The sequence below is a fragment of the Scyliorhinus torazame genome, chromosome 22 (genome assembly GCF_047496885.1).
Source record: "Scyliorhinus torazame isolate Kashiwa2021f chromosome 22, sScyTor2.1, whole genome shotgun sequence".
Lineage (NCBI taxonomy): Eukaryota > Metazoa > Chordata > Chondrichthyes > Carcharhiniformes > Scyliorhinidae > Scyliorhinus > Scyliorhinus torazame.
In genome coordinates, this window is record NC_092728.1 from 89,741,759 (window position 1) to 89,765,821 (window position 24,063).

Sequence of the window (24,063 nt, forward strand, 5' to 3'; positions counted from 1 at the left end):
TAGCATGGCAAATTCACCTACCCTGCACATCATTTGGTTGTGGGGCTGAGATCCACTTAGACACGGGAAGAATGTGCAAACTCCACATGGACAGTGAACCCCTAGCTCCTCTCCCCAAACAACCAACCCACCCTCAACCAGCTCTGGCTCACTGATGTCAGAAACAGCACTGGGGGAGCCGAGGAGTGTGTATCAGAGAGGAGTTATATTTTAAAAGTTTTTATTATGGGATGAAAATTCCTGCAATATTACAACAGCACTTGAAATCAATAGCTGTCTATATAATGTAAATGGTAGTCAAAGTAGAAGTGATACCAATAAATTAGTAGTAATAAATGGTATATTCATGCATGCCACCACATTCTTGAGATGTTGCAAAGTACTTTACATTCCCATTGACTAGTCCTATTTACTTTATGAGAGATTGCAAAGAATCAAGAAAAACTTACCTGTCATTGAGTTAAACACAGACTTCAAGGAGCTCATTAGCAGCTTATGATGTCAAATGAGGGCATAGCTTCGCTAGTAGGCCTCTCCACTCACTTCATAGTTGGGGACCCATGCTACATGCCTTCCGGGTACCATTGCATTGCCAAAAACACGTCATGGTTGATTTTGGTACCTTGGATGGCATTTAACATCTGTGACAGGATGCTTGCATTATTTATGCATATTGTTGCATTCCTCCCATTAGAAGGGTGCACTGCAGCAGGAGGCATGAAACTCTGTACCATTGGAGATAACAAAACGGCAGTTAAAAAAAAAAGCAATTAAAAAAATGTCACGGCCTTCCATAAAACGGAAATAATGGGCGGGATCCTCCAGTCTGTCGGCAGCGCACCCACGCCCACAGGTTTCCTGACAGCATGAGTTGGCTACAATGGGCAACCCCATTGGCTCGCCGCGGGAAAGGACAATCCTGCTGCCGGCAAGGGCATGCCAAGCCGGAAAACATGGTTAGCAGACCGGAGAATCCCGCCCAAAGTGTCATTTTGGTCTCGTTTCACGGGATGATTTCCGCTGGGTGTTTGGACGCAATCCAGATCGCAATTCACCCACACTTAGTAATTTTTAGGAAGCTTGGGGAGTTTATCACTGAATCAAATCTCATGTAGAACTTTTTCTGCAGGGGTATTAAAGACTCCGGCAAGACTGGCTCCTCAGGGACCAGAGCGCCATTTTTAAAGGGTGCCCGAATCTCAAAGTTGAGGGTACCCCACATCCCCCACCAACGGACCTTACGACCCCACCCCCAACCCTTGCTCCTCGGAGGTGCAGCCCATCACTAAATTTCCGCATCACCCCACCACCATTCAGGCATGGGGGTGACCGTCCCCACCCCCCATCCATCCTCATTGGCATTCCCACCCCTCCCAAAGTGAGCATACTGCCCAACGGATTTGCTGAGGGCCCCCCATCTTTAAGATCACCCCCCTTTCCGGTCCACGATGTCTCCGCTTCAGACACCGCCCCCCCCCTTTAGCTCCCACCATTAATAGCTCCGCTTCACTCTCCCACCCTTCATACCCACCCCATGCCCCCACCTGTCATACACCATCCTTTATGCACCCCCTTCACCTCGCCCTTTCATGGGCAGACCCACCTCATGCCCTGCCATTCGACAGTGCCCCTTGCACCCGAGCACAGCCCCTTGGCACTTCCCTTGGCACCAAAGCAGTGCCAGCCTGGCACCCCTGCAGTGCCAACCCGGCACTCTTGAGGTGCCAATGTAGCACCCCTGCAGAGTCAACCCGGGTACCAGATTGGCACTGCCTGGGTGCCAGCTGGTCCTGACTATCCGGGGCTCCAATGGCCTCCGAGCCCCTGAGCATGGCCACCATGTCTGGTTTCCGTTTTTGGAAACTAGTACTAATTGGCACTGGCCTCAGGCCGCACCAGTAGAACCGGTGAATTCCGGGAACCGGGAGACTCCGGCATCGAACGGGCTGCGCATGTTTAAATGAGTTTCATGATTAATTTAAATAAGCTGATCTGGATCTCGCCCAGCGAGGGCAGGGATCCAGAACATGGGGCGGGATTCTCTGCAAACGGCGCGATGTCCGCCGACCGGCGCCAAAAACGGCGCGAATCAGTCCGGCATCGCGCCGCCCCAAAGGTGCGGAATTCTCCGCATCTTGAGGGGCCGAACCCTCACCTTGAGGGGCTAGGCCCACGCCGGAGTGATTTCCGCCCTGCCGGCTGGAAAGGCCTTTGGCGCCCCGCCAGCTGGCGCGGAGATGACTTTGCCGTGCGACGCATGCGCGGGAGCGTCAGCGGCCGCTCACGGCATCCCCGCGCATGCGCAGTGGAGGGGGTCTCTTCTGCCTCCGCCATAGTGAAGACCATGGCGAAGGCGGAAGGAAAAGAGTGCCCCCACGGCACAGGCCCGCCCGCGGGTCGGTGGGCCCCGATCGCGGGCCAGGCCACCGTGGGGGCACCCCCCGGGGCCAGATTGCCCCGCGCCCCCCCCCCCAGGACCCCGGAGCCCGTCCGCACCGCCTTGTCCCGCCGTTTGAAAGGTGGTTCAATCCACGCCGGCTGGCGTGGGTTGACAGCGGCGGGACTTCGGCCCATCGCGGACCGGAGAATTGCCGGGGGTGGGCCCGCCGACCGGCGCGATTTCCGCCGACCTGCGCAGCGCAATTCCCGCCCCCGCCAAATCTCCGGTGGCGGAGAATTCGGGACACGGCGTGATTCACGCCGGCCCCCGGCGATTCTCTGACCCGGTGGGGGGTCGGAGAATCGCGCCCATGTTGAGCTCAGAGTGCCTGAAGCACTGAATCTGTTTCTGGGCTCTCCCGCTATTCATCGGGAATAGCGGGCTCGGTGCCAAGCACAACACAAATGGAAAACTGCGCCCAATTTTCCATGCTGCTACAGATAAAAAGTAATAAAGAATCAGTCATACTAATAGGGGTCATCTACACGTCACTTAATAATGAGGAAGTAGGTGGAGGATGAAATATGCATATAAATGAGGGAAATACTGAATAATCATCAAGGGAGCTTCAACTGCTTTGAAATTAATTGGGCGAAAGAGGTAAATAAACGGAATGGAGCTCCTACGTTGGTAGAACTACTTTCAAAACGCAAGCAGCCCAACAAAGGATTATTTACGACAGGACCTTGTAATGGGCGATGAGCCAGAGGAGAAGTAGAAAGTCAGTGATATAAGTAATAACGGAGAAGGACATTGTTATGACAAAGATGAAAGTAATAAATTGGAGAGAACCTGCTGAGAATCTAGCTTGAGAAAATGTAATGTCAACAATATTGGCAAATAATGATGCAGGCTGGCAATGGGAAATCAACAGGGTCCAGGAAAAGTAAAATCCATGAACAAACAAGAAAAAAACAATGAGCATCATGGATTAACAATGGGAAGTCAGGATGGGAATAGAGGCACGAAGGGATGGATCAGATAAAATCACAGGCAGTGAGAGTGAAATGGTGGAAATATTAAATCATAAATACGCTTTACTAATTACCAGGAGGTGGAGCAGGAAGACATGACATCGAAAGATGATCTTGGCGATTAGGTCGGGATTCTCCGACCCGGCGTCGGGTCAGAGAATCCCCGGGGTGATGTCAGAATCGCGCCCCCCGCCCCGACGCCGCCTTCCTCATTCTCCTGCGCCCGTGGGATTCCCGCCGCACCGGTCGGGGCCGTTGACAGCGCCCCCCCCCCCCCCCCCGGCGATTCTCCGAGCCCCGATGGGCCGGGTGGCTGACGAGTTTGGCCGAGTCCTGCCGGCGTGAGTTACTCAGGTCCGCCATGTGGCCGGACCTGGAAGGTGAGTCTGCGGGGGCCATCCTGGAGGGGGGATCTGACCCCGGGTGTGGTGCCAGAAGACTGGAGGATAGCTAATGTTATACCTATTTTTAAAAAGGGAGATAAAACAAGGTTAAGGAGCTATAGACCAGTAGTTATTTTAGGTGCAGTTATGTCGCTATAAGGGGAGGGTATAAATAGAAATTCTACCTGTATGAACTTCTCAGTGTCTTGATTTAAAGTCTGTCCAGCTTGGTAATAGGTCTTTGTGCAAATCAGTTAACCAATGAACAAGATAAATGGTCAACACTGGTGTTTCACAAAGCAGACAGTTCCCAAACAGAGTCAGGGGCGTCATTCTCCGACCCCCCAGCGGGTCGGAGAATGGCCGTTGGCCGCCGTGAATACCGCCCCCGCCGGTTGCCGAAGTCTCCGGTGCCGGATATTCGGCGGGGGCGGGAATCGGGCTGCGCCGGTTGGCGGGCCCCCCCGCTCGATTCTCCGGCCCGGATGGGCCGAAGTCCCGCCGATAAATTGCCTGTAACCCCCGGCGTAAATTAGAGTATCTATTTACCGGCGGGACAAGGCGGCGTGGGCGGGCTCCGGGGTCCTGGGGGGGGCGCGGGGCGATCTGACCACTGATCCGCGGGCGGGCCTGTGCCGTGGGGGCACTCTTTCCCTTCCGCCTCCGCAACGGTCTCCACCATGGCGGAGGCGGAAGAGATTCTCCCCACTGCGCATGCGCGGGAAACTGTCAGCGGCTGCTGACGCTCCCGCGCATGCGCCGCCCCAACATGTCATTTCCGCGCCAGCTGGCGAGGCAACAAAGGCCGTTTCCGCCAGCTGGTGGGGCGGAAATCCCTCCGGCGCCGGCCTAGCCCCTCAATGTTGGGGCTCGGCCCCCAAAGATGCGGAGCATTCCGCACCTTTGGGGCGGCACGATGCCCGTCTGATTGGCGCCGTTTTGGGCGCCAGTCGGCGGACATCACACCGTTTGGGGAGAATTTCGCCCCAGGTGTCTCAATATCAGGAAAAAAAATCGGACTAGTTAATGTCCAGCATTTACTAGAATAGTGCCAAGAGTGGGGGACTATAGTTAAATGGACTGGCTAGAGAAACTGTTCTCCTAAAAGCAGAGACGGTCATGAGATTTGATAGACATGGTTAAAATCATTTAGATAGAGTAAATAATGTAAAACTGTTTCAAATGTCTGAAGCTTGGATATTGAGAGGGCACATGTTTAATATTATTGGCAAAACCAGAGACGACATGAGGATAAATTATACAATGAGTGATTTGGATTTGAAATGCACTTACTGACATGATGGTAGACATAGATTCAATAGTACCCTTCAAAAGGGGATTGGATATATACTTGAAGGGGGAAAAAGCAAAGAAATGGGTAAACAGCAGAAAACTGCAACTAAGGGCAGCACGGTGGCGCAGTGGGTTAGCCCTGTTGCCTCATGGCGCTGAGGTCCCAGGTTCGGTTCCAGCTCTGCGTCACTGTCCGTGTGGAGTTTGCACATTCTCCCCGTGTTTGCATGGGTTTCGCCCCCACAACCCAAAGATGTGCAGGCTAGGTGGATTGGCCACGCTAAATTGCCCTTTAATTGGAAAAAATTAATTGGGTACTCTAAATTTATATAAGAAAAAGAAGAAAAAAAAAGAAAACTGCAACTAACTATATTGCTCTTTGAATAAGCTAGTCCAGACTCAATGGGCCAAATGGCTTCCTTCGGTGCTGTTTTATGATTCTATCAAGGAATTTCTACTAAAGGCATAACAACATCTATAAATCAAAACTATAGGCCACAATTTAAGGCCCAAGAAACGTATAACATGGTGTTCCTCGGGGCCAGCAGTGCCGAAAATGACCCTGCTAGCAAATGGGACTGTTTTATTGGCTTCGGTCGGGAACGCCCCATCGAGGCCACATTTACCTCACTTGACTCACACTGCAGAAAGAGATCGAGCCGCCATTTTTAAATACCACCCCGATCACTCAACCCCTCTCAGATTCCACACCGCGGCATCCAGACCACCCCGATGCCGCAACTTACCTCGTAGGGGGTTCTTGAGCCCCTCCTCACCCCAACTCAAAAGGGCAGGACACCCCGATTCCTGGCACGGGCAACCTGGCACCCAGGCACCTTGGCATGGCAAGCCTGGTACCCGAGCAATGCATCTGGCAGTGCCGTTGGGCACCCTGGCAATGCCATTTTGACATACTAGGGTGTCAGGGTAGCCTGCTAGGATGCCATGCTAGCCCGAGGTGTCCGGCTGCATCGTTAGTGTCAGGCTGCCACCCTGCCCAGAGTCCGAACACCGCGGACCTCTGATGGCCTGGGAGACCTCCCCTGGTGCTTGTGGACCAGTGCTAAATTAGCGCCATGGGGTCTCCCAGGAGCGAGCGTCGATATACTTATGCCCAGTGAGGGCGAGATCCAGATTGCGACAATTCGCAAGGCATTCCGAGAGTTGCAAATCTCAAGAGCAGCCTCTTGCGAGATGTAACGGCCTCGTCACGTCATTGTGACAAAGCTGTTTGATCGCGCCCATAAAATCAATAGTCAGCCTAGATCTGAAGAGAGAAAGTCTTGCTCAGCCAATGTGATTTAATTCTTTGAGGATGTAACAGAGAGTTCACAAGGGTAATGTATTGGATGTAATATATCTAGGCTTCCAAAAAGCCATCAACAAGACAGCACATAATAGACAAATGAATAAGGCTAGAGCATGCAGAAACAGGAAGCACATGACACAATGGATACCTAGATAGCTGCAAGACAAAAAGCAGAGTATAGAGGTCAAGGGTAAACCTACTCAGGAGGGAAGTTGAGCTCCATAAGGATCAGTACTGGGACCACATTTGTTCACAATTCTTATTAACAATTTAAATTTTGGGATCAAAATTACAATCTCTGAATTTTTGCACAGCATCAAGTATGGGGCTGGGGGGTAAATAGTCAATACTGAGAAGCACTTCAACAAATTACAAGAAACATTAATAAACTTGCAAAATTGGCACATGTTTGGCAAATTAAATTAGTAGATAGGTGAGAGGTATTACATTTTGGTAAGAAATATAAGCAGGACACATATTACTTAGAAATTAAGAATTTAAAAAGGATGGGGGGGGAAAAGGGACCTGGGATTACACACATACAAATCACTAAAGGTTGCAGTGCAGGTCAGTAACACCATAACAAAAGCAAATCATGCACTAGGGCAGTCATTTTCAAACTCACAGGTGGGTTACGGACGGGTGTCAGGAGGGCCGCTCAGCGATTGGTCGTTCCCGATCGGGGGAGGAAGTGCCCACCGGCTGCGACAGGCTTATAAAAATGCCGGCCGGAACCAGCTTTCGGGAGTGCCAGCCGTTCCGCGCATGCTTATCCCCTCAACCAGATGTAGTAATGCGCAGGCCCGGAGCCCAGCGGGGCAGACCGCTTCTTCCGGCCATCAGTGCTCTGTCCAAGGAGCATTTTTTTTTAAAAATCGATGGAGTCTTCCTGCCAGAAGCAGTGGAAGAGAGCAGGTCATGTTCTCTGGGCTCAAAATTACTGGAGAAAGATTCCCCCATTTTGTAGCTGCCAGGAAGCAAGCTACAGGACTGAAGAATTTAAAATGGATTGCTTTGTAATAAGGAAGAGAACGCAAGAGACACAAATAGGCCAGGGTCTCATAACTAAATCTGCTGGAGAGAGCTGCTCAGTAGGGTCCACAGCAGGGCAAAGCAATGCTGGTGTAGCGCCAGGGCTTCTGGTGAACGACTCATTAAGAAGAAGTTGAAATCAGGAACAAAGCAATATTAGGATAATTTCTTGAGGTATGGCTTTATTAATTGCAAATCAGAATGCAAAACCCATGTATGTTATATGTAGGGAAGTACTGGCAAATGAAAGTTTAAAACTCTTAAAACTTCATCGAATTTACAGCGCAGAAGGAGGCTATTTGGCCCATTGAGTCTGCACCGGCCCTTGGAAAGAGCACCCCACTCAAGCCCACACCTCCATCCTATCCCTGTAACCCAATCTAACCTTTTTTTTCGACACTAAGGGCAATTGTGTAGCATGGCCAATCCACCTAACCCGCACGCTTTTGGACTGTGGAGGAAACCAGAGCACCCGTAGGAAACCCATGCAGACACGGGGAGTACGTGCAGACTCCACACAGACAGTGACCCAAGCCGGGAATTAAACCTAGACCCTGGAACTGTGAAGCAACTATGCTAACATGCTGCCATGTAAAGGCATTTGAAGACGAAGCATGGCGAGTTTGAGAACAAAGTTTTTGACATTTTTCAAAGGATGCAGCGAGAACTTAAATAATCGGCTGAAGTCTTCAGCAAAAATTTTACACTGAATGACAAAGCACAATTAGCCTCTTACATGGTAGCTTACCATATTGCTAAAGAGAAAATTCCCCACATTGTAGCAGAGAGATTAATTCTCCCTACAGCAATAGACATCAACACATCAGAGACACATAAATTCTATACTCCCAGAATGCCTTGATCCACTGCAATTCGCATGCCGCCACAACCGGTCCACAGCAGATGCTATCTCCCTGGCCCTACACTCATCCCAGGAGCATTCCAACAACAAGGACTCCCACGTCAGACTCCTATTCACTGACTGCAGCTTCGCGTTCCACACCATAATCCCAGTCAAGCTCAAATCAAAATTGCAAAACCTAGGACTCGGTTCCTCTCTCTGCAACTGGATCCTCGAGCTCCTGGCCCACAGCTAAACAACAACACCTCCTCCACGATAGTCCTCAATACCGGGGCCCAGCAAGGCTGCGTACTTAGCCTCCTACCAAACTCCCTATACACACACGACTGTAAAAACCTGGCTCCAACTCCATCTACAAGTTTGCTGATGACACAACCGTAATGGGTCGGATCTCGAACAACAATGAGTCAGAGTACAGGAGGGAGATAGAGGACTTAGTGGTGTGGTGTAACGACAATTTCTCCCTCAACATCAGCAAAACTATGGAGCTGGATATTGACTTCAGGAAGTGAAGTATTGTACACACCCCTGTCTGCATCAATGGTCCTTGAGAAATTGTCCCTGATGTGTTAAGTAAGTTGGTTCAACATTGACTGCAACTGGATGCAGTGAAACTAGAAACAGGCTTCTGACACAGGAGATGGTCCAACACTGTTTTATTGAACTTCCTGATTGCTGTACATAGTCTGCTGTGAGTTGACACTCTATCAATCTAACTGATAACCTCCTACTGGCTTGACCAGACTAACTCTCTACCTCATGGTGATAGTGCTCACTGGCTTGTGCACTCTTACTATCTCAGTAGCTGTGTCCTGTAGAGAGAGAGAGAGTCTTAATGCCCTGCGTGCTTTATAGTGGTGGTGTCCTGTCTGGTGATTGGTTGTTATGTGTCGTGTGTGTTCATTGGTTATCCTGTGTGTCAATCACTGCCTGTCTGCATCTCATTATATACATGAGTGGATATTATGACATCTCCCCTTTTTGAAGTAAATTTTGGAACGTGGCGATATATATATGCATGATTATATACAAGTGGTGAGTGAATGAACATATGTACATGGGAATGTGTCTATCGTGCAGATACAGAACAAAATTTACAAGATTTAAGTCTATAGATTCATTCTTTGTGGTGGGCGACAAATTCTTGTCGATCGCCTCAGAGGTGGAGGGGGGGGGAAATGCCGGCACTTGGACAGGCGGGATTGCTGCCATGTCGGTGGCCTCATGGAGAGGCGGGATCGCTGCCAGATCAGTGGCCTCATGTTGCGAGATGTCCGGAGGAGGCATGATGACATGCGGAGAAGTGCGGCCAAGCGATGGGCAGGGAACATTTTGTAGCGCCCTCCTGTTACGCCGTAGAATGGAGCCATCAGCCATTTGGACAACGAAGGACCTGGGGGCAGCCTGCCTGACGATAATAGCTGGGGCTGACCAACCTCCCTCAGGCAACTGGACGCGAACAACATCGTCTGGAGCCAGCGCAGGTAGATCCTTGGCATGAGCATCATACGCGATCTTCTGCTGGTCCCTGGATCGCTGCACTTTCTGCAGCACGTGCGGCGGTCAATCATGGCTGGAACAGTCGTCCTCAGGTTGCGGTTCATGAGCAGCTGCGCCGGAGACAAACCAGTCGACAGAGAGGTTGCTCTGTATGCCAACAGCGCCAGGTTGAAGTCAGAGGCTGAGTCTGCAGCCTTGCACAGCAACCGCTTGACAATATGGACCCCTTTTTCGACCTTCCAGTTTGATTGGGGGTAATGGGGACTGGATGTGATGTGACTGAAGTGGTAGGATCGTGCAAAGTCAGACCACTCTTGGCTGTAGAAACATTGGCCGTTGTCACTCATTACTGTGAGTGGTATGCCCTGCCTGGCAAACGTCTCTTTGCAGGCTTTAGTCACTGACTTGGACGTGAGGTCCGACAGTTTCACCACTTCCGGGTAGCTGGAGAAGCAGTCGACCAAGAGCACATAATCACGCCCATTTGCGTGAAAGAGGTCTATCCCCACCTTGGACCATGGAGAAGTCATGATCTTGTGCTGTTGCAGTGTTTCCTTAGGCTGAGCTGGTTGAAACTTCTGGCATGTTGTGCAGTTGAGGAGTGTGTTGGCAATGTCCTGGCTGATGCCAGGCCAGTAGACTGCCTGCCGAGCTCTGCGTCGACATTTTCCGACCCCGAGGTGACCCTCATGGATATGTCTGAACACCATGGCTTGCATGCTCTGGGGAATGACGATTCTATCTAGTTTAAGAAGGGCCCCCTCGACAACCGTTAACTCGACCTTAACGTTGAAGAACTGGGGGCACTGCCCCTTTTGCCAGCCATGGGCAAAGTGTTGCATCATGCGCTGCAGTAGAGGATCTTTGTCAGTTTCTTCGTGTATCTGGACAACACGCTCATCACTGGCTGGGAGGTTGCTGCCGCACAACTGCACCTGTGCCTCGATGTGGCGAATGAAGTCGCCCGGTTCACACGGCATGGTGATGGATCGGGATAGGGCATCCGCGACGATCAGCTCCTTGCCTGGTGTATAGACGAGTTCGAAGTCATATTGGCGGAGACGAAGAAGAATTTGCTGCAGCCGAGGTGTCATGTCATTTAAATCCTTCTGGATTATGTGGACTAAAGGCCTGTGGTCTGTTTCCACCGTGAACTTCGGCAGACTGTATACGTAGTCATGAAACTTGACTATTCCGGTCAGGAGACCCAGACTCTCCTCTTCGATCTGGGCATACCGTTGTTCGGTCGGAGTCATGGCCCTGGAGGCATATGTCACTGGAGCCCAGGATGAGGAATCGTCTCGCTGGAGGAGCACCGTCCCAATGTGCCGTCCTGGCTTGCATCTGTGGATATCTTGGTATCCTTGGTTGGGTCAAAGAACGCCAGCACTGGGGCTGTGGTGAGCTTCGCCTTCAGCTCAAGCCACTCCGCTTGATGTGCGGGAAGCCACTGGAACACTGTCGACTTTTTAACGAGATGCCGGAGGGCTGTGGTGTGGGATGCCATGTTGGGAATGAATTTTCCGATAAGATTTACCATCCCGAGGAAGCGAAGGACCGCCTTTTTGTCCTCTGGTGTCTTCATGGCATTGATTGCCAGCACCTTGGCGGCGTCAGGTTGCACACCTTGCTGTGAAATGTGGTCACCTAAAAACTTGATAGCGGACCGCCCAAACGAGCATTTGGCCCTGTTGAGCTGGAGGCCATTTTCATGAATCCTCTGGAAAACCTGCTTGAGGCGAGCAATGTGATCCTCGGGCGTCGTGGACCAGATGATCACGTCGTCCACATAGACTCGCACCCCCTCGATGCCCTCCATCATTTGATCCATTATGCGATGAAATACTTCGGAAGCTGATATGATACCAAAAAGCATGTGGTTGTAGCAATACCTGCCGAACGGAATGTTAAAAGTGCACAGCTTCCGACTGGACTCGTACAGCTGAATTTGCCAGAAGCCACGGGAGGCGTCCAGTTTGGTAAATAATTTGGCATGAGCCATCTCACAGGTCAATTCTTCACGCTTCGGGATCGGGTTATGCTCTCGCATGATGTTGCGATTCAGGTCTTTGGGATCAATGCAAATGCGGAGTTCGGCAGAGGGTTTCTTGACGCAGACCATGGAGCTGACCCAGTCTGTGGGTTCCGTGACCTTTGGGATGATGCCCTGGTCTTGGAGCTCTCTTAGCTGCATTTTCAGACGATCCTTGAGAGGAGCTGGCACCCGGCGTGGTGCATGGATGACTGGGGTGGCATTCGGCTTGAGCAATATCTTGTAGCGATATGGAAGCGTGCCCATCCTATCAAACACACTGTGGTATTGTGTGAGAATGTTGTCTATCTTCGCCTGGAGATTCGCATTGGGCGAGGCCATCGCCGGTGTCGAGGACATGGCATGAACTCACTGTACCAGATTTAGGAGTTTGCATGAGCGAGCACCGAGCAGGGATGCCTTGTCAGGCCGGACAATCTCGAATCTCAACGTCGCCTTGATTTTCGTGTGAGAGACACCTAGCTGACACAACCCACTGGCAGCTATGGCATTACCATTGTAGTATAGGAGCTGGCAGGCTGGTGGAAGAATGCTAGGTTGGTGTCGGATGCTGTCGAGATCCGACTGTGATAGGAGGTTCGCAATCGCGCCAGTGTCCAATTTAAATCGGATGCAAGACTGGTTGACTGTGATGACGGCACACCACTCGTCGTCAGGATCCACACTTAGGATCGAAAGGCGGTTGGCAGCCACGGTAGAGACCAACTCGCGTGTGGTGATGATGCCCACCCGATATGGAGACTCGAGGCAGTCAGCATCGGGGTCTGTTGGGCTGTCTGGATCAGAATCCTGCATGCCATGTTGTACACAGTGGACATGTCTGCGCTGCAGTGGGATCGCTGGCTGTTGTTCGGTAGAGCGGACCTGCAGAAGGCCGCGCAGTGGCCAGGCTTTCTACACTGTAGACATCGCCTGCCTTTGGCTGGGCATTGCCGCTTTAAATGGGCGGAGCCACAATTCGGACACATCATGACACTGACGTCAGCACGTTCTGTGCGCCATCGCGCATGTGCAGTGCGGTTGGCCGACGTTCGCGCATGCGCCTCAGGGTCTTCGGCCTCATCGTCCACCCGGTCGTGGCGCGCATGCGTGGGGACCCGAGAAAAGCGCGCATAGCCGCCACTCTCCTTGATACTCAGGCTTTGCATTTTCGCTATGGCCTGCACCCTTTCTGCCTCGTGGGAGGCCAGTTTTGCAGTTTCTGCCGCCCTGATGTGGGAGTACGATTTCTGGCATGCTCATGGACAACGCATGTTTCGATGGCGACGGAGAGGGTCAACTGTTTGATTTTGAGGAGCTGCTCCCGCAGGGAGTCGGACTGGACCCCGAAAACAATCTGATCCCGGATCATGGAATCAGTCGTCGAGTCATAATTACATGACTGCGCTAGGATGCGGAGATGGGTCAAGAAGGACTGAAAAAGTTCATCCTTACCCTGAAGCCTCTGTTGGAAGATGTACCGTTCAAAGCTCTCATTCACTTCAATGTCGCAGTGGCTGTTGAATTTCAGCAGAACTGTCTTGAACTTTGTCTTGTCTTCACCATCGTCAAACGTAAGCGAGTTATAGATGTGGATGGCGTGAGCCCCCCCAGTCGACAGGAACAGCGCGATCTTTCTGGCATCTGATGCTGCCTCGAGGTCGGAGGCCTCGATGTACAGGAGGAACTTTTGTTTGAAGACTTTCCAGTTGGCGCCGAGGTTGCCAGAGATCCGGAGTTGCGAAGGAGGCTGGATCCTTTCCATGCCACTGGATGGCTGCTTGCTGGTCATTGCAGATGCACTCGAGGTAGGTTCGTTAGGATTAATAGCACTCTGGTACCATGATGTGGTAAGTAAGTTGGTTCAACGTTGACTGCAACTGGATGCAGTGAAACTGGAAACAGGCTTCTGACACAGGAGATGGTCCAACACTGTTTTATTGAACGTCCTGATTGCTGTACATAGTCTGCTGTGAGTTGACACTATCAATCTAACTGATAACCTCCTACTGGCTTGACCAGACTAACTCTCTACCTCATGGTGATAGTGCTCACTGGCTTGTGCACTCTTACTATCTCAGTAGCTGTGTCCTGTAGAGAGACAGAGAGTCTTAATGCCCTGTGTGCTTTATAGTGGTGGTGTCCTGTCTGGTGATTGGTTGTTATGTGCCGTGTGTGTTCATTGGTTATCCTGTGTGTCAATCACTGCCTGTCTGCATCTCATTATATACAGGAGTGGATATTATGACAGTTCCCTCTGGCTGATTTGTTTGTTGATGAAACGTGGATACTAGCTATGTCTTATCTTGCAGACATCTTTTCAATTCTAAATGAACTGAACCTCAAATTGCAAGGGAAGGATGGTGATTGCTTTTGGCACTGTGAAGAAATAGATGCTTTCCAAAAGTCATTGGAAGTTTTGCAAGTGCGAGTACACAGCCAACTACTACATGTTCCCCACACTGCTACGACACATTGAAGAAAACAGTGTAAGGGAACTGTCAATAGATTGGCAAGCCTTATTCAGTTGCATCTGGCTGCACTGATCAACAGCTTTTGTCGCTCCTTTCCAGGGCAACAGTTTCAGATTTTGAGAGAGAAGCGGTGGGTGAAAAGCCCTTTTGAGTTTGAGACGCCAGAATCAATTATTAACTTACAGCTGACTCCAAATGAAGGGGTAGAGAAAAACTGGAAGCCATCAATATAAGATTGTCTCAAGAAATCAAACAGGGAATTCAGAAGAAATCTCTTTACCCAGAGAGTGGTGTGATTGTGTTACTTGTTACCACAGGGTATTGTTGAATGGTACAGATGCATTTTAAAGGGATGCTAGATAAGAATATAAGAGAGAGAGAAATAGAGAGTTTTGTTGATAAAAGTCAAATGAGGTTAGGAGATTTGAGTGGAACAGAAGCATGGACTAGTTGGGCCAAAAAGCCTGTTTCTGTGCTATATGTTTGATGTAATTTTAAGTTATTATGACTGGTAAGGCTGGGAATATAACATACAACTGCATTGCCAATGTATGTTTCAGAATAATCTAAAGTACTCAGCACAAGAGGGAGTACAACATGGCCAATCAAAATGTGGTAGTTTTCTTTAACACAATTTAACACTTGTGCCAACTTATAACTTTATAGATAACTATAATTACATAAACTGGCAACTCCAGCACATTAATAGACCGTTCAGCCAACTGAACTGTACTCTACAGGAGCCTCCTCCCACCTTTCTTCATTTAACCCGATAAGAATATCCTTATTGTACTTCCTCTCTCGTGTTTATCCAGCTGCCCCATGCATGTATGCTATTTGCCTCAGCTATCCATGTGGCAGTGAGTTCCACATTTGTATCACTCTTTGGGTAAAGATGTTTCTCCTGAATTTCCTTTTGAATTTATGGGTGAGCATCTTACATTTCTGGCTCCTACTTATGGTCTACCTCGCACGTAAAAACATGTTCTCCACCTCTACCTTATCAAACCCTTTCAATCTCTCAGATCACTACTACCTCCTTTATCTTTAAAAAAAAAGAGCTCAGCCTATTCAGTCTTTTGCTGATACATATATTTTTCCAGTTTTGGTATCAGCTTTGTAAATTTCTTTTTTTGCTCTCTCTCCAGTTTTTAACAATAATATGGAAACTAGAACTGTGCCCAAGCCTGGTCGAACACAATTTTTATACAAGTTTAACATGACTTATTTCCCTTTCAATTCTCTAGAAATGACCTCCATGCATTATTTGCTTTACATAATGGTCTTATTTACCTGCATTGCTACTTTTATTGATTTGTGTATCTGCACCCCTAGATCCTTTTGATCCTCTTCCCCATTTAGACTCACATTTCAAGCAAAGTTTGGCCTCCTTATTCTTCTTGCCATATGTAGCACCTCACATTTGTCTTTATTGAAATGAACTTGTCAATCGTACTGTACCTTTATTGATAGTCTTTTTTTGTCATATCATGTTTGAATCCATGGTTAACATCAATTTATGCAACTGGGACATCTCAAACCCCAAAGAAGGCTGGTTTATCCATACAAGACCAATGTACATGTTCCAAATATCTGCCACTGTGAGAGTGATCAGGTTGATTACTTAATGCATTAGTTTTCTAATAACTGTATAGTATTACTAATTATTTGTTGAAGTTACCTTGCTAAATAATTCAACTGCATCCATAAAGCTACACAGCTTGTTGAACAGAATTAAAAGCAATGTCATTTAGTGAATGTATTCGTAGTTTCCGATGTACACACATTTATTACCAACAAATGTCTTCTTTTTATTGCAGTAAGTACTTCGGGAGACTGGAAAAAATGCCTTCAAGAGACAAATTTCCCTGCCATCAATATTATAGATCAGTTAAGACCCAAGAAGAAATTTAATTAATATCACTCAAACGTACAGTAGTCTGCTTCACTGTTATCAGTAGCATGGAGGACCTGGTCTTTTTTTTTAGGGATAAGTAAACAGAATTCTTTACATTTACAGCCACCATCTCCCCACAGAGATTGCACATGGTTTAATGAACATGATGCACATCATGATTGCACATGGTTTAATGAACATGATGCACTGATGCAACAACACATTTATTTCAACCACTGAATAAGGTGCTGTAAATTAAACGGCTGCAAGCATCTTATCTGGGTGCAAATGGCAGCATGATACTAAGTGGCCATTTAATTTCTCTCTCAGCTTTACTGGGGCTTACTTTAGAGCAGCATGTAATTTAAGGGTCTGCATGATCGGCAATGTGCATCGCAAAGACACATTTCAGTTCAGAAATACTTCAAAAAGCAATAAACACTTAAAAGATTTGAGATCAACTCAGCAAGTCTGTTCTGAATTCAATAATCGTTTTGATGATACTGCTAAACAATAACTTGTCTCAAATTTTATAGAAAGCAGCATCTGTCCAAGGATGCATCAAAATATATGTGGATCCCAAATGAAAACAGAAAATGCTGGCAGGTCTGCTAACATTTGTGAAACTATTTCTCTGTCCACACAGATGTTGCCATCCTGGCTATTTCCAGCATTTTTTGTTTTCACTTCAGACTTCCAATATTTACAGTATTTTATCTTTGTGTGGCTACCACAGGTTTTCAGCACAAGAGGCTTGCTAGTTCTGCACGCATTGCGATAACCTACAATCGGGATATTCTACATGTCTTGCATGCACCTTCCTTCATTGTCCAAGTCCATTGCTAAAAGTATTTCTAATGTTAAATGATCAGAATTAAAACTCTTCCAATGCCCATTTTAATTGACTTTTTTTTAACAAACAATTTTATTGAGGTATTTTTTGGCATTGTAGTTACAGATTACAGAAATATGCAAACGTCAACAAAACCAACACTTCAATCAAACCACAATGCACATACTCTCTCCTCTCCCATAGACACTACCCGCCTATTTATCCCTCCTACTCGACTTTAATTCCCCCCCCCCGCTGACGTTCACTCTCCCGCGAAGAAGTCGATGAATGGTTGCCACCTTCGGGCGAACCCCAGTACAGATCCCCTCAAGGCGAACTTGATTTTTTCCATACCCAGGAAACTTGACATGTCCGAAAACCATAGTTCGGTCTTCGGGGGTTTTGAGTCCCTCCATGCCAGCAGTATTCGCCGCCGGGCTATTAGGGAAGCAAAGGCCAGAACATCTGCCTCTTTCTCCCCCTGGACTCCCGGGTCTTCCAAAACCCCGAAAATTGCCACCTCTGGACTCATCACCACCCTTGTTTTCAGCACCCGGGACATGACCCCCGCAAATCCCTCCCAGTACCCCTAAGCTTAGGGTATGCCCAAAACATGTGAACGTGGTTCGCTGGTCCTCCAACGCATCTAGCGCACTTGTCCTCTACCCCAAAGAATTTGCTCATCCGAGCCACCGTCATGTAGGTCCGGTGAACGACCTTAAATTGAATCAGGCCGAGCCTGGCACATGTTGCGGTTGAATTTACCCTACTCAGGACTTCCGCCCATACCCCGTCCTCCATCTCCCCGCCAAGCTCCTCCTCCCATTTGAGTTTCAGTTCCTCCATCTGGGACACTTCCCCCTTCATGAGCACCTTGTAAATATCCAAGACTCTATCCTCTCCTCTAGAGACTATTCTGTCCTGGATTCCTATTGGCGGGAGGCGTGAGAAGGATGGGACCTGTCTGTGTACAAAGTCCTGCACCAGTAAGTACCTAAAGTCATTTCCCCTTTCCAGCCCAGCTTTCTCCTCCAACTCCCTCAAACTCGCAAAGTTCCACTCCAGGAACATATCGCCCACCCTCCTCACCCCCGCCATGTTCGAAACCCTCCATCCATGTTCCCAGGGGAGACTCGATGGTTATCACAAATTGGAGCCCAGACCGAAGCATCCACCTCCCCTGCATGCTTTCTCCACTGGCCCCAAATCCGCAGGGCCGCCCCCACTACCGGGCTGGTGGAGTACCTGGCCGGCACAAGCGGTAGGGGAGCCGTGACCAGGGCTGCCAAACTGGTGCTCCTGCACAAAGCCACCTCCACCCGCTCCCAGATAGACCCCGTACCCACCATCCATTTCCTTATCATGGCTATGTTAGCCACCCAGTAGTAATTGATCAGATTCCCTCGCTGCGGCTCCTTTCAAGCATCGCCTTCTTCACCCCAGACAAAGCTCATGATGTTTTTGACGGTCCTTTTGAAGAAGGACCGTGGGATAAAGATCGGGAGCACTGGAAGTTGAACAGGAATCTAGGGACGATTGTCATCTTTACCGTCTGCACCCTCCCCGCAAGTGACAGCCGTAGTGCATCCCATCTCCGAAACTCCCTCTTCATTTGTTCCACCACTCTTGCCAAATTTAATTTATGTAACCTGCCCCAGTCTCGTGCCACCTGTATCCCAAGTACCGGAAACTTTCCCCAACCAGCCTAAATGGCAGCTCCTTCAGTCTATTCTCCTGGCCCCTTGCCTGCACTCCAAACATCTCACTCTTGGCCATATTTAATTTGTACCCTGAGAACCGGCCAAACTTCCTCAATGTTTCCAGTATATTTTCCATCCCGGCCAGTGGGTCCGACACATACAGGAGGTCATCCGCATAGAGAGAGACCTTGTGCTCCACCCCCCCCCCCCCCCCCCCCCCCCCCCCCGCCACCCCACCCCAACCCCAGTCATTCCCTTCCACCCCTTTGCAGCTCTCAGCGCAATCGGCTGTTTACGGCCAGCGCGAACAGCAACGGGGAGAGTGGGCACCCCTGTCTGGTCCCGCGATGTAGTCTGAAGTAATCTGACATTATCCTGTTCGTCCTTACGCTAGCTTTTGGGGCCTGGTACAATAGTCTGACCCAATTAACCAGTCCCTCCCCGAACCCAAACCGTCCGAGTACCTCCCACAAATTGTCCCACTCTACCCGGTCGAAGGTCTTCTCAGTGTCCATTGCCACCACTACCTCCACCTCCTTGCCCGTCGGGGGCATCATAATCACATTAAGCAATCTTCTCAAGTTGGCTGTCAGCTGCCTGCCTTTCACAAACCCTGTCTGATCGTCCCCAATCACCTCCGGTACGCAGCCCTCAATTCTAATCGGCAGGACCTTGGCCAGGAGCTTGGCGTCCACATTGATCAGGGAGATTGGCCAGTATGACCCGCAGGATTCCGGGTCCTGGTCCCGCTTTAGTATCAACGTGATGGTGGCTTGCGACATCGTCGGAGGCAGGGTCCCTCTGTCTTAATTGACTTTTGTTAAAGTGGAAAAGTCACCTTAGTACCTTAATAAAACACAATTTACTAGTAATGGGCTAAGCATGGAATTTGCAGCCACATAAACCAGTTTATTTCCAGTTTTGAAATGGATACCTTTTGTGATTTATATTTTGTGAGTTAGTTCTGTCATTAATTTCTAAGGTAGCACAATCATTAAGGGTTTTATGTAAACTGATCTTTATTGATCAGCCAATGTTCATCTGATCTGAAACAAATGCAATTAATTCATCATTTCCTGTCGAAGTCTATTAAAGTTCTTTTTGCTAATGTCATATGCACGCATTTGTCCAGAATACAATTCTCAACATATTTCTGCTGACTGGCTGACATTCTAAACTCAGTTTTGCTATTTTACTCTTATGCCACACTTAGCAGGATATTATTTCATCATAGCAAGTGTGTTTGTGCTCATGATGAATACACTGAAAATATTTAAAAATGTACTTTACTTTCCATGGATTTTGTCAAAAGCCTCCTTGCTGAATCTCACAATTCATTCCTGGAACACTGCAGCTTTGTACAATGATTCAGAAAAATGTACACTTCAAAATGTGTCACATTACAAATGTAAATATCAATTTATAACCGCTGTGGCTGCATCATACAGGATGATTATCTTTCAATCAGGCTGAGTTGTATTTGATATTTTAAAAGTTAGGGTTTTCTTTGGAGAACAAAACAACCCATTGTACTCGAATATGATATCATTCTTGGGTTTTAATTTTCTTGACTTACTTTTCTAAACAATCATTAAAAAGCACTATTCATGTGCAACCTGTTTAGAAAATGGTTAATCGCAAGATTGGTACCAAATAAGACAGCCGGATCCATCAGGTAACAACAATAACTTGTAGATATATGATGAAGTAAACGCAAACAGAAATGGAAGAGATGTCATATTGTAATTGGGCAAGAATTAAAGGAGGCAGCTTAAAACCCAAGTTTAAACCCTTGCATCTGATGGGAATGCTGCATGGAGGCCATAAGCCAGCTCTTTAGCCCTGTGCTAAATGAGGGGCTGGTTTAGCACAGGGCTAAAGAGCTGGCTTTTAAAGCAGACCAAGGCAGGCCAGCAGCACGGTTCAATTCCCGTACCAGCCTCCCCGAACAGGCGCCAGAATGTGATGACTAGGGACTTTTCACAGTAATGTAATTTGAAGCCTACTTGTGACAATAAACGATTTTCATTTTCATTTTTTTTTTCAAAATCCTTGTGGCGACCTACTTACCTGATCTTCACTGGTCTCATACCAAGCAAGACTGGGACTAAATAAAATTCAAATTTGAAAGTTGGGGTCTGAAATGAGGTCTGACTATATTTTAAGCCTAGGCAGCTTTGTTTGGCCCCAGGTGTGACTCTTGCCAAAAATGCCGGGTGTGAATGAGTAGCAACCAGTAGAGGGCAGAAAAGGCACGTTTTTAAAAAATAAATGCCGTTCTAGTGGGCAACAGGAGTGCTCTGAACTCACAAGTAATCCTATCTACCAAACTGGCATCATTATGATTGACTCAGGCAGGAGGAAAACCTGATAGATTTAGTGTAAGGCCAGGAATTAAAATGGTCTCCTCACATAAGCAAGTCAGGATTTAGTTCAAGACCGAAAGTTAAAATGGTTTAGGTCTCATAAGTGAGTCAGGACCAAGTAAAGTACATTTTCAGTGATATAAATTCAACAAGCCTTAATTTAGATTTTACCGTCACACGAAAGGGTGTAGAAGTGGGTGGTTCCACTGTGGGGTTATCTTCTGGAGCACTCCCAGGCATGCTGCGTCTCCGACCAGGTCTCTCAATTGGAGAATCTGAAAAGAAAAATTTTACAAATGTATTTTGGTAACTGCAACCAGACACATACAGAAAATGTATTATTTTTCAATATTATTTTCAGACAGATTTATCATAGCTTGAATTTTAGAACAAAAGTTCATAATTCCAATTGTTTAGTCAGTGACGCACATTACGCTGCGGTACTGAGCCAACAGATTAGGAAGGCCACAATGATTTGTGCGGTCAGATGCTACAATTGACGCTAATGTCCTTATGCTAGGAAGTGCTGATCATTAGCTGAGGTTTCCTGATCACTATTCAATGGTCTATAGCGACAAAATGTGCATGCACGAAAATCTGTCAAGGATCGTATTGGGCTAATGTACCCCATAATTTATTAGCTTGCTAACAACCGCTGTCTAGGTTTACATATAGAGAGTGCATAATTGAGACAATATAGAAAAGGGTTCTGAGATCCTGCGGAACAAAGACCCAGTATGAATGTTGCCACCCAAGGAGAAAAGGGAAAGAAATGAGGAGAAAATGGGGAAAAGATTAATGCGAAATGTTCTACCATATCACGTGCTATATATACCTGCATAAGAAACCGCCATGTGAAATAATGCAATCACTCTAGTCATATAGTTAAACATAGCTGTCACATAATTTGCACAAGACTCCCAAATAATAAGTGACCACAATAATAAGTACTTTTGTGGCGGCATTGCTTGAGAGAAGAATGTAGACCAGGAGACCAGAAGTTCCTGCCCCTTTTCAAATGGTAAAATGGAAATACAAACATCAGTTCAACCCATTTAAAGGCAGGAGGAGAAAAATAAATGGAGGGAGAGGGGACAACTCTGGCAAATAGAAATCAAAACAGCATGGCCCTTTTTTAAAAACTAATTTTTATTCAAATTTTCACAAAATATCAACAACAAAATACAGAAAGAAAAGAACAAACCCCCCCCCCCCCCACAGTATACATAGAACATAGAACGATACAGTGCAGCACAGACCCTTCGGCCCACGATGTTGCACCGACATGGGAAGTCAAAAAAACAAAAGCCATCTAACCTACACTATGCCATTATCATCCATATGCTTATCCAATAAACTTTTAAATGCCCTCAATGTTGGCGAGTTCACTACTGTTGCAGGTAGGGCATTACACGGCCTCACCACTCTTTGCGTAAAGAACCTATCTCTGACCTCTGTCCTATATCTATTACCCCTCAGTTTAAGGCTATGTCCCCTCGTGCTAGCCATTTCCATCCGCGGGAGAAGGCTCTCACTGTCCACCCTATCTAACCCCCTGATCATTTTGTATGCCTCTATTAAGTCTCCTCTTAACCTTCTTCTCTCTAACGAAAACAACCTCAAGTCCATCAGCCTTTCCTCATAAGATTTTCCCTCCATACCAGGCAACATCCTGGTAAATCTCCTCTGCACCCGTTCCAAAGCTTCCACGTCCTTCCTATAATGAGGTGACCAGAACTGTACGCAATACTCCAAATGCGGCCGTACCAGAGTTTTGTACATAAATAATAAATTAACAGCCATCATCAACACAAAAGCAAATATACACGCCCACTCAAGAAAAAACGAACCAACCCCTCTGAGCACTGCCCCCCCCAGGGTTGCTGCTGCTGCTGACCATCTTCTAACGTTCTGCCAGGAAGTCTAGGAACGGTTGCCACCGCCTGAAGAACCCTTGCACCGATCCCCTTAAGGCAAATTTCACCCTCTCCAATTTAATAAACCCCGCCATATTGTTGATCCAGGATTCCACGATTGGGGGCCTCGCATCCTTCCACTGAAGAAGAATCCTTCGCCGGGCTACCAGGGACGCAAAGGCCAGAATACCGGCCTCTTTTGCCTCCTGCACTACTGGCTCCTCTGCCACTCCAAATATTGCGAGCCCCCAGCCTGGCTTGACCCTGGATCCTACCACCCTCGACATCGTCCTCGCTACGCCCTTCCAAAAGTCCTCCAGCGCTGGGCACGCCCAGAACATGTGGGTGTGGTTTGCTGGGCTCCCTGAGCACCTAACACACCTGTCCTCGCACCCAAAGAACCGGCTTATCCTTGCCCCGGTCATGTGAGCCCTATGCAGCACCTTAAATTGTATGAGGCTGAGCCTCGCGCAAGAGGAGGCAGAGTTCACCCTCCTCAGGGCATCCGCCCACGTCCCCTCGTCAATCTCCTAACCCAACTCCTCCTCCCACTTACCCTTTATCTCCTCCACCGAGGCCTCCTCCTCCTCCTGCATCACCTGATACATTGCCGAGATCCTCCCCTCTCCAACCCACACCCCCGACAGCACCCTGTCCTGGACCCTGCGTGGCGGCAACAGTGGGAACTCCACCACCTGCCGCCAAACAAAGCCCTTACCTGCATATATCTGAAGGTGTTCCCCGGGGGGAGCCCAAACTTCTCCTTCAGCTCATCCAGGCTCGCGGACTTCACGTCCACAAACAGGTCCCCCATCCTTCTAGTACCTGCCCTGTGCCAGCTCAGGAACGTCCATCCTCCCCGGGACAAACCGGTGGTTCCCCTGTATCGGGCACCACAAAGAGGCCCCCACCTCCCCCCTATGACGTCTCCATTGCCCCCACATTTTGAGGGTAGCCGCCAACACTGGGCTCGTGGTATACCTCGTTGGAGGAAGCAGCAGCAGTGCCTCCAGGCTCGTGCCCACACAGGACGCCATCTCCAGCCTCTTCCAT

The 24,063-nt window shown here is 48.4% G+C and overlaps 1 protein-coding gene across 7 annotated transcripts in view; it reads right to left on the minus strand.

Moving 5' to 3' along the window:
- The window catches only part of LOC140399196 (disabled homolog 2-interacting protein-like), a 1,161,885-nt gene that overhangs the window by 419,585 nt on the left and 718,237 nt on the right, over positions 1 to 24,063 (minus strand). For all 7 annotated transcript variants that reach the window (XM_072488541.1, XM_072488542.1, XM_072488540.1 and 4 more), the window contains one exon: positions 21,266 to 21,369. In XM_072488541.1, the coding sequence (XP_072344642.1) occupies positions 21,266 to 21,369 (104 nt within the window). The remainder of the gene's footprint in view (positions 1 to 21,265; positions 21,370 to 24,063) is intronic.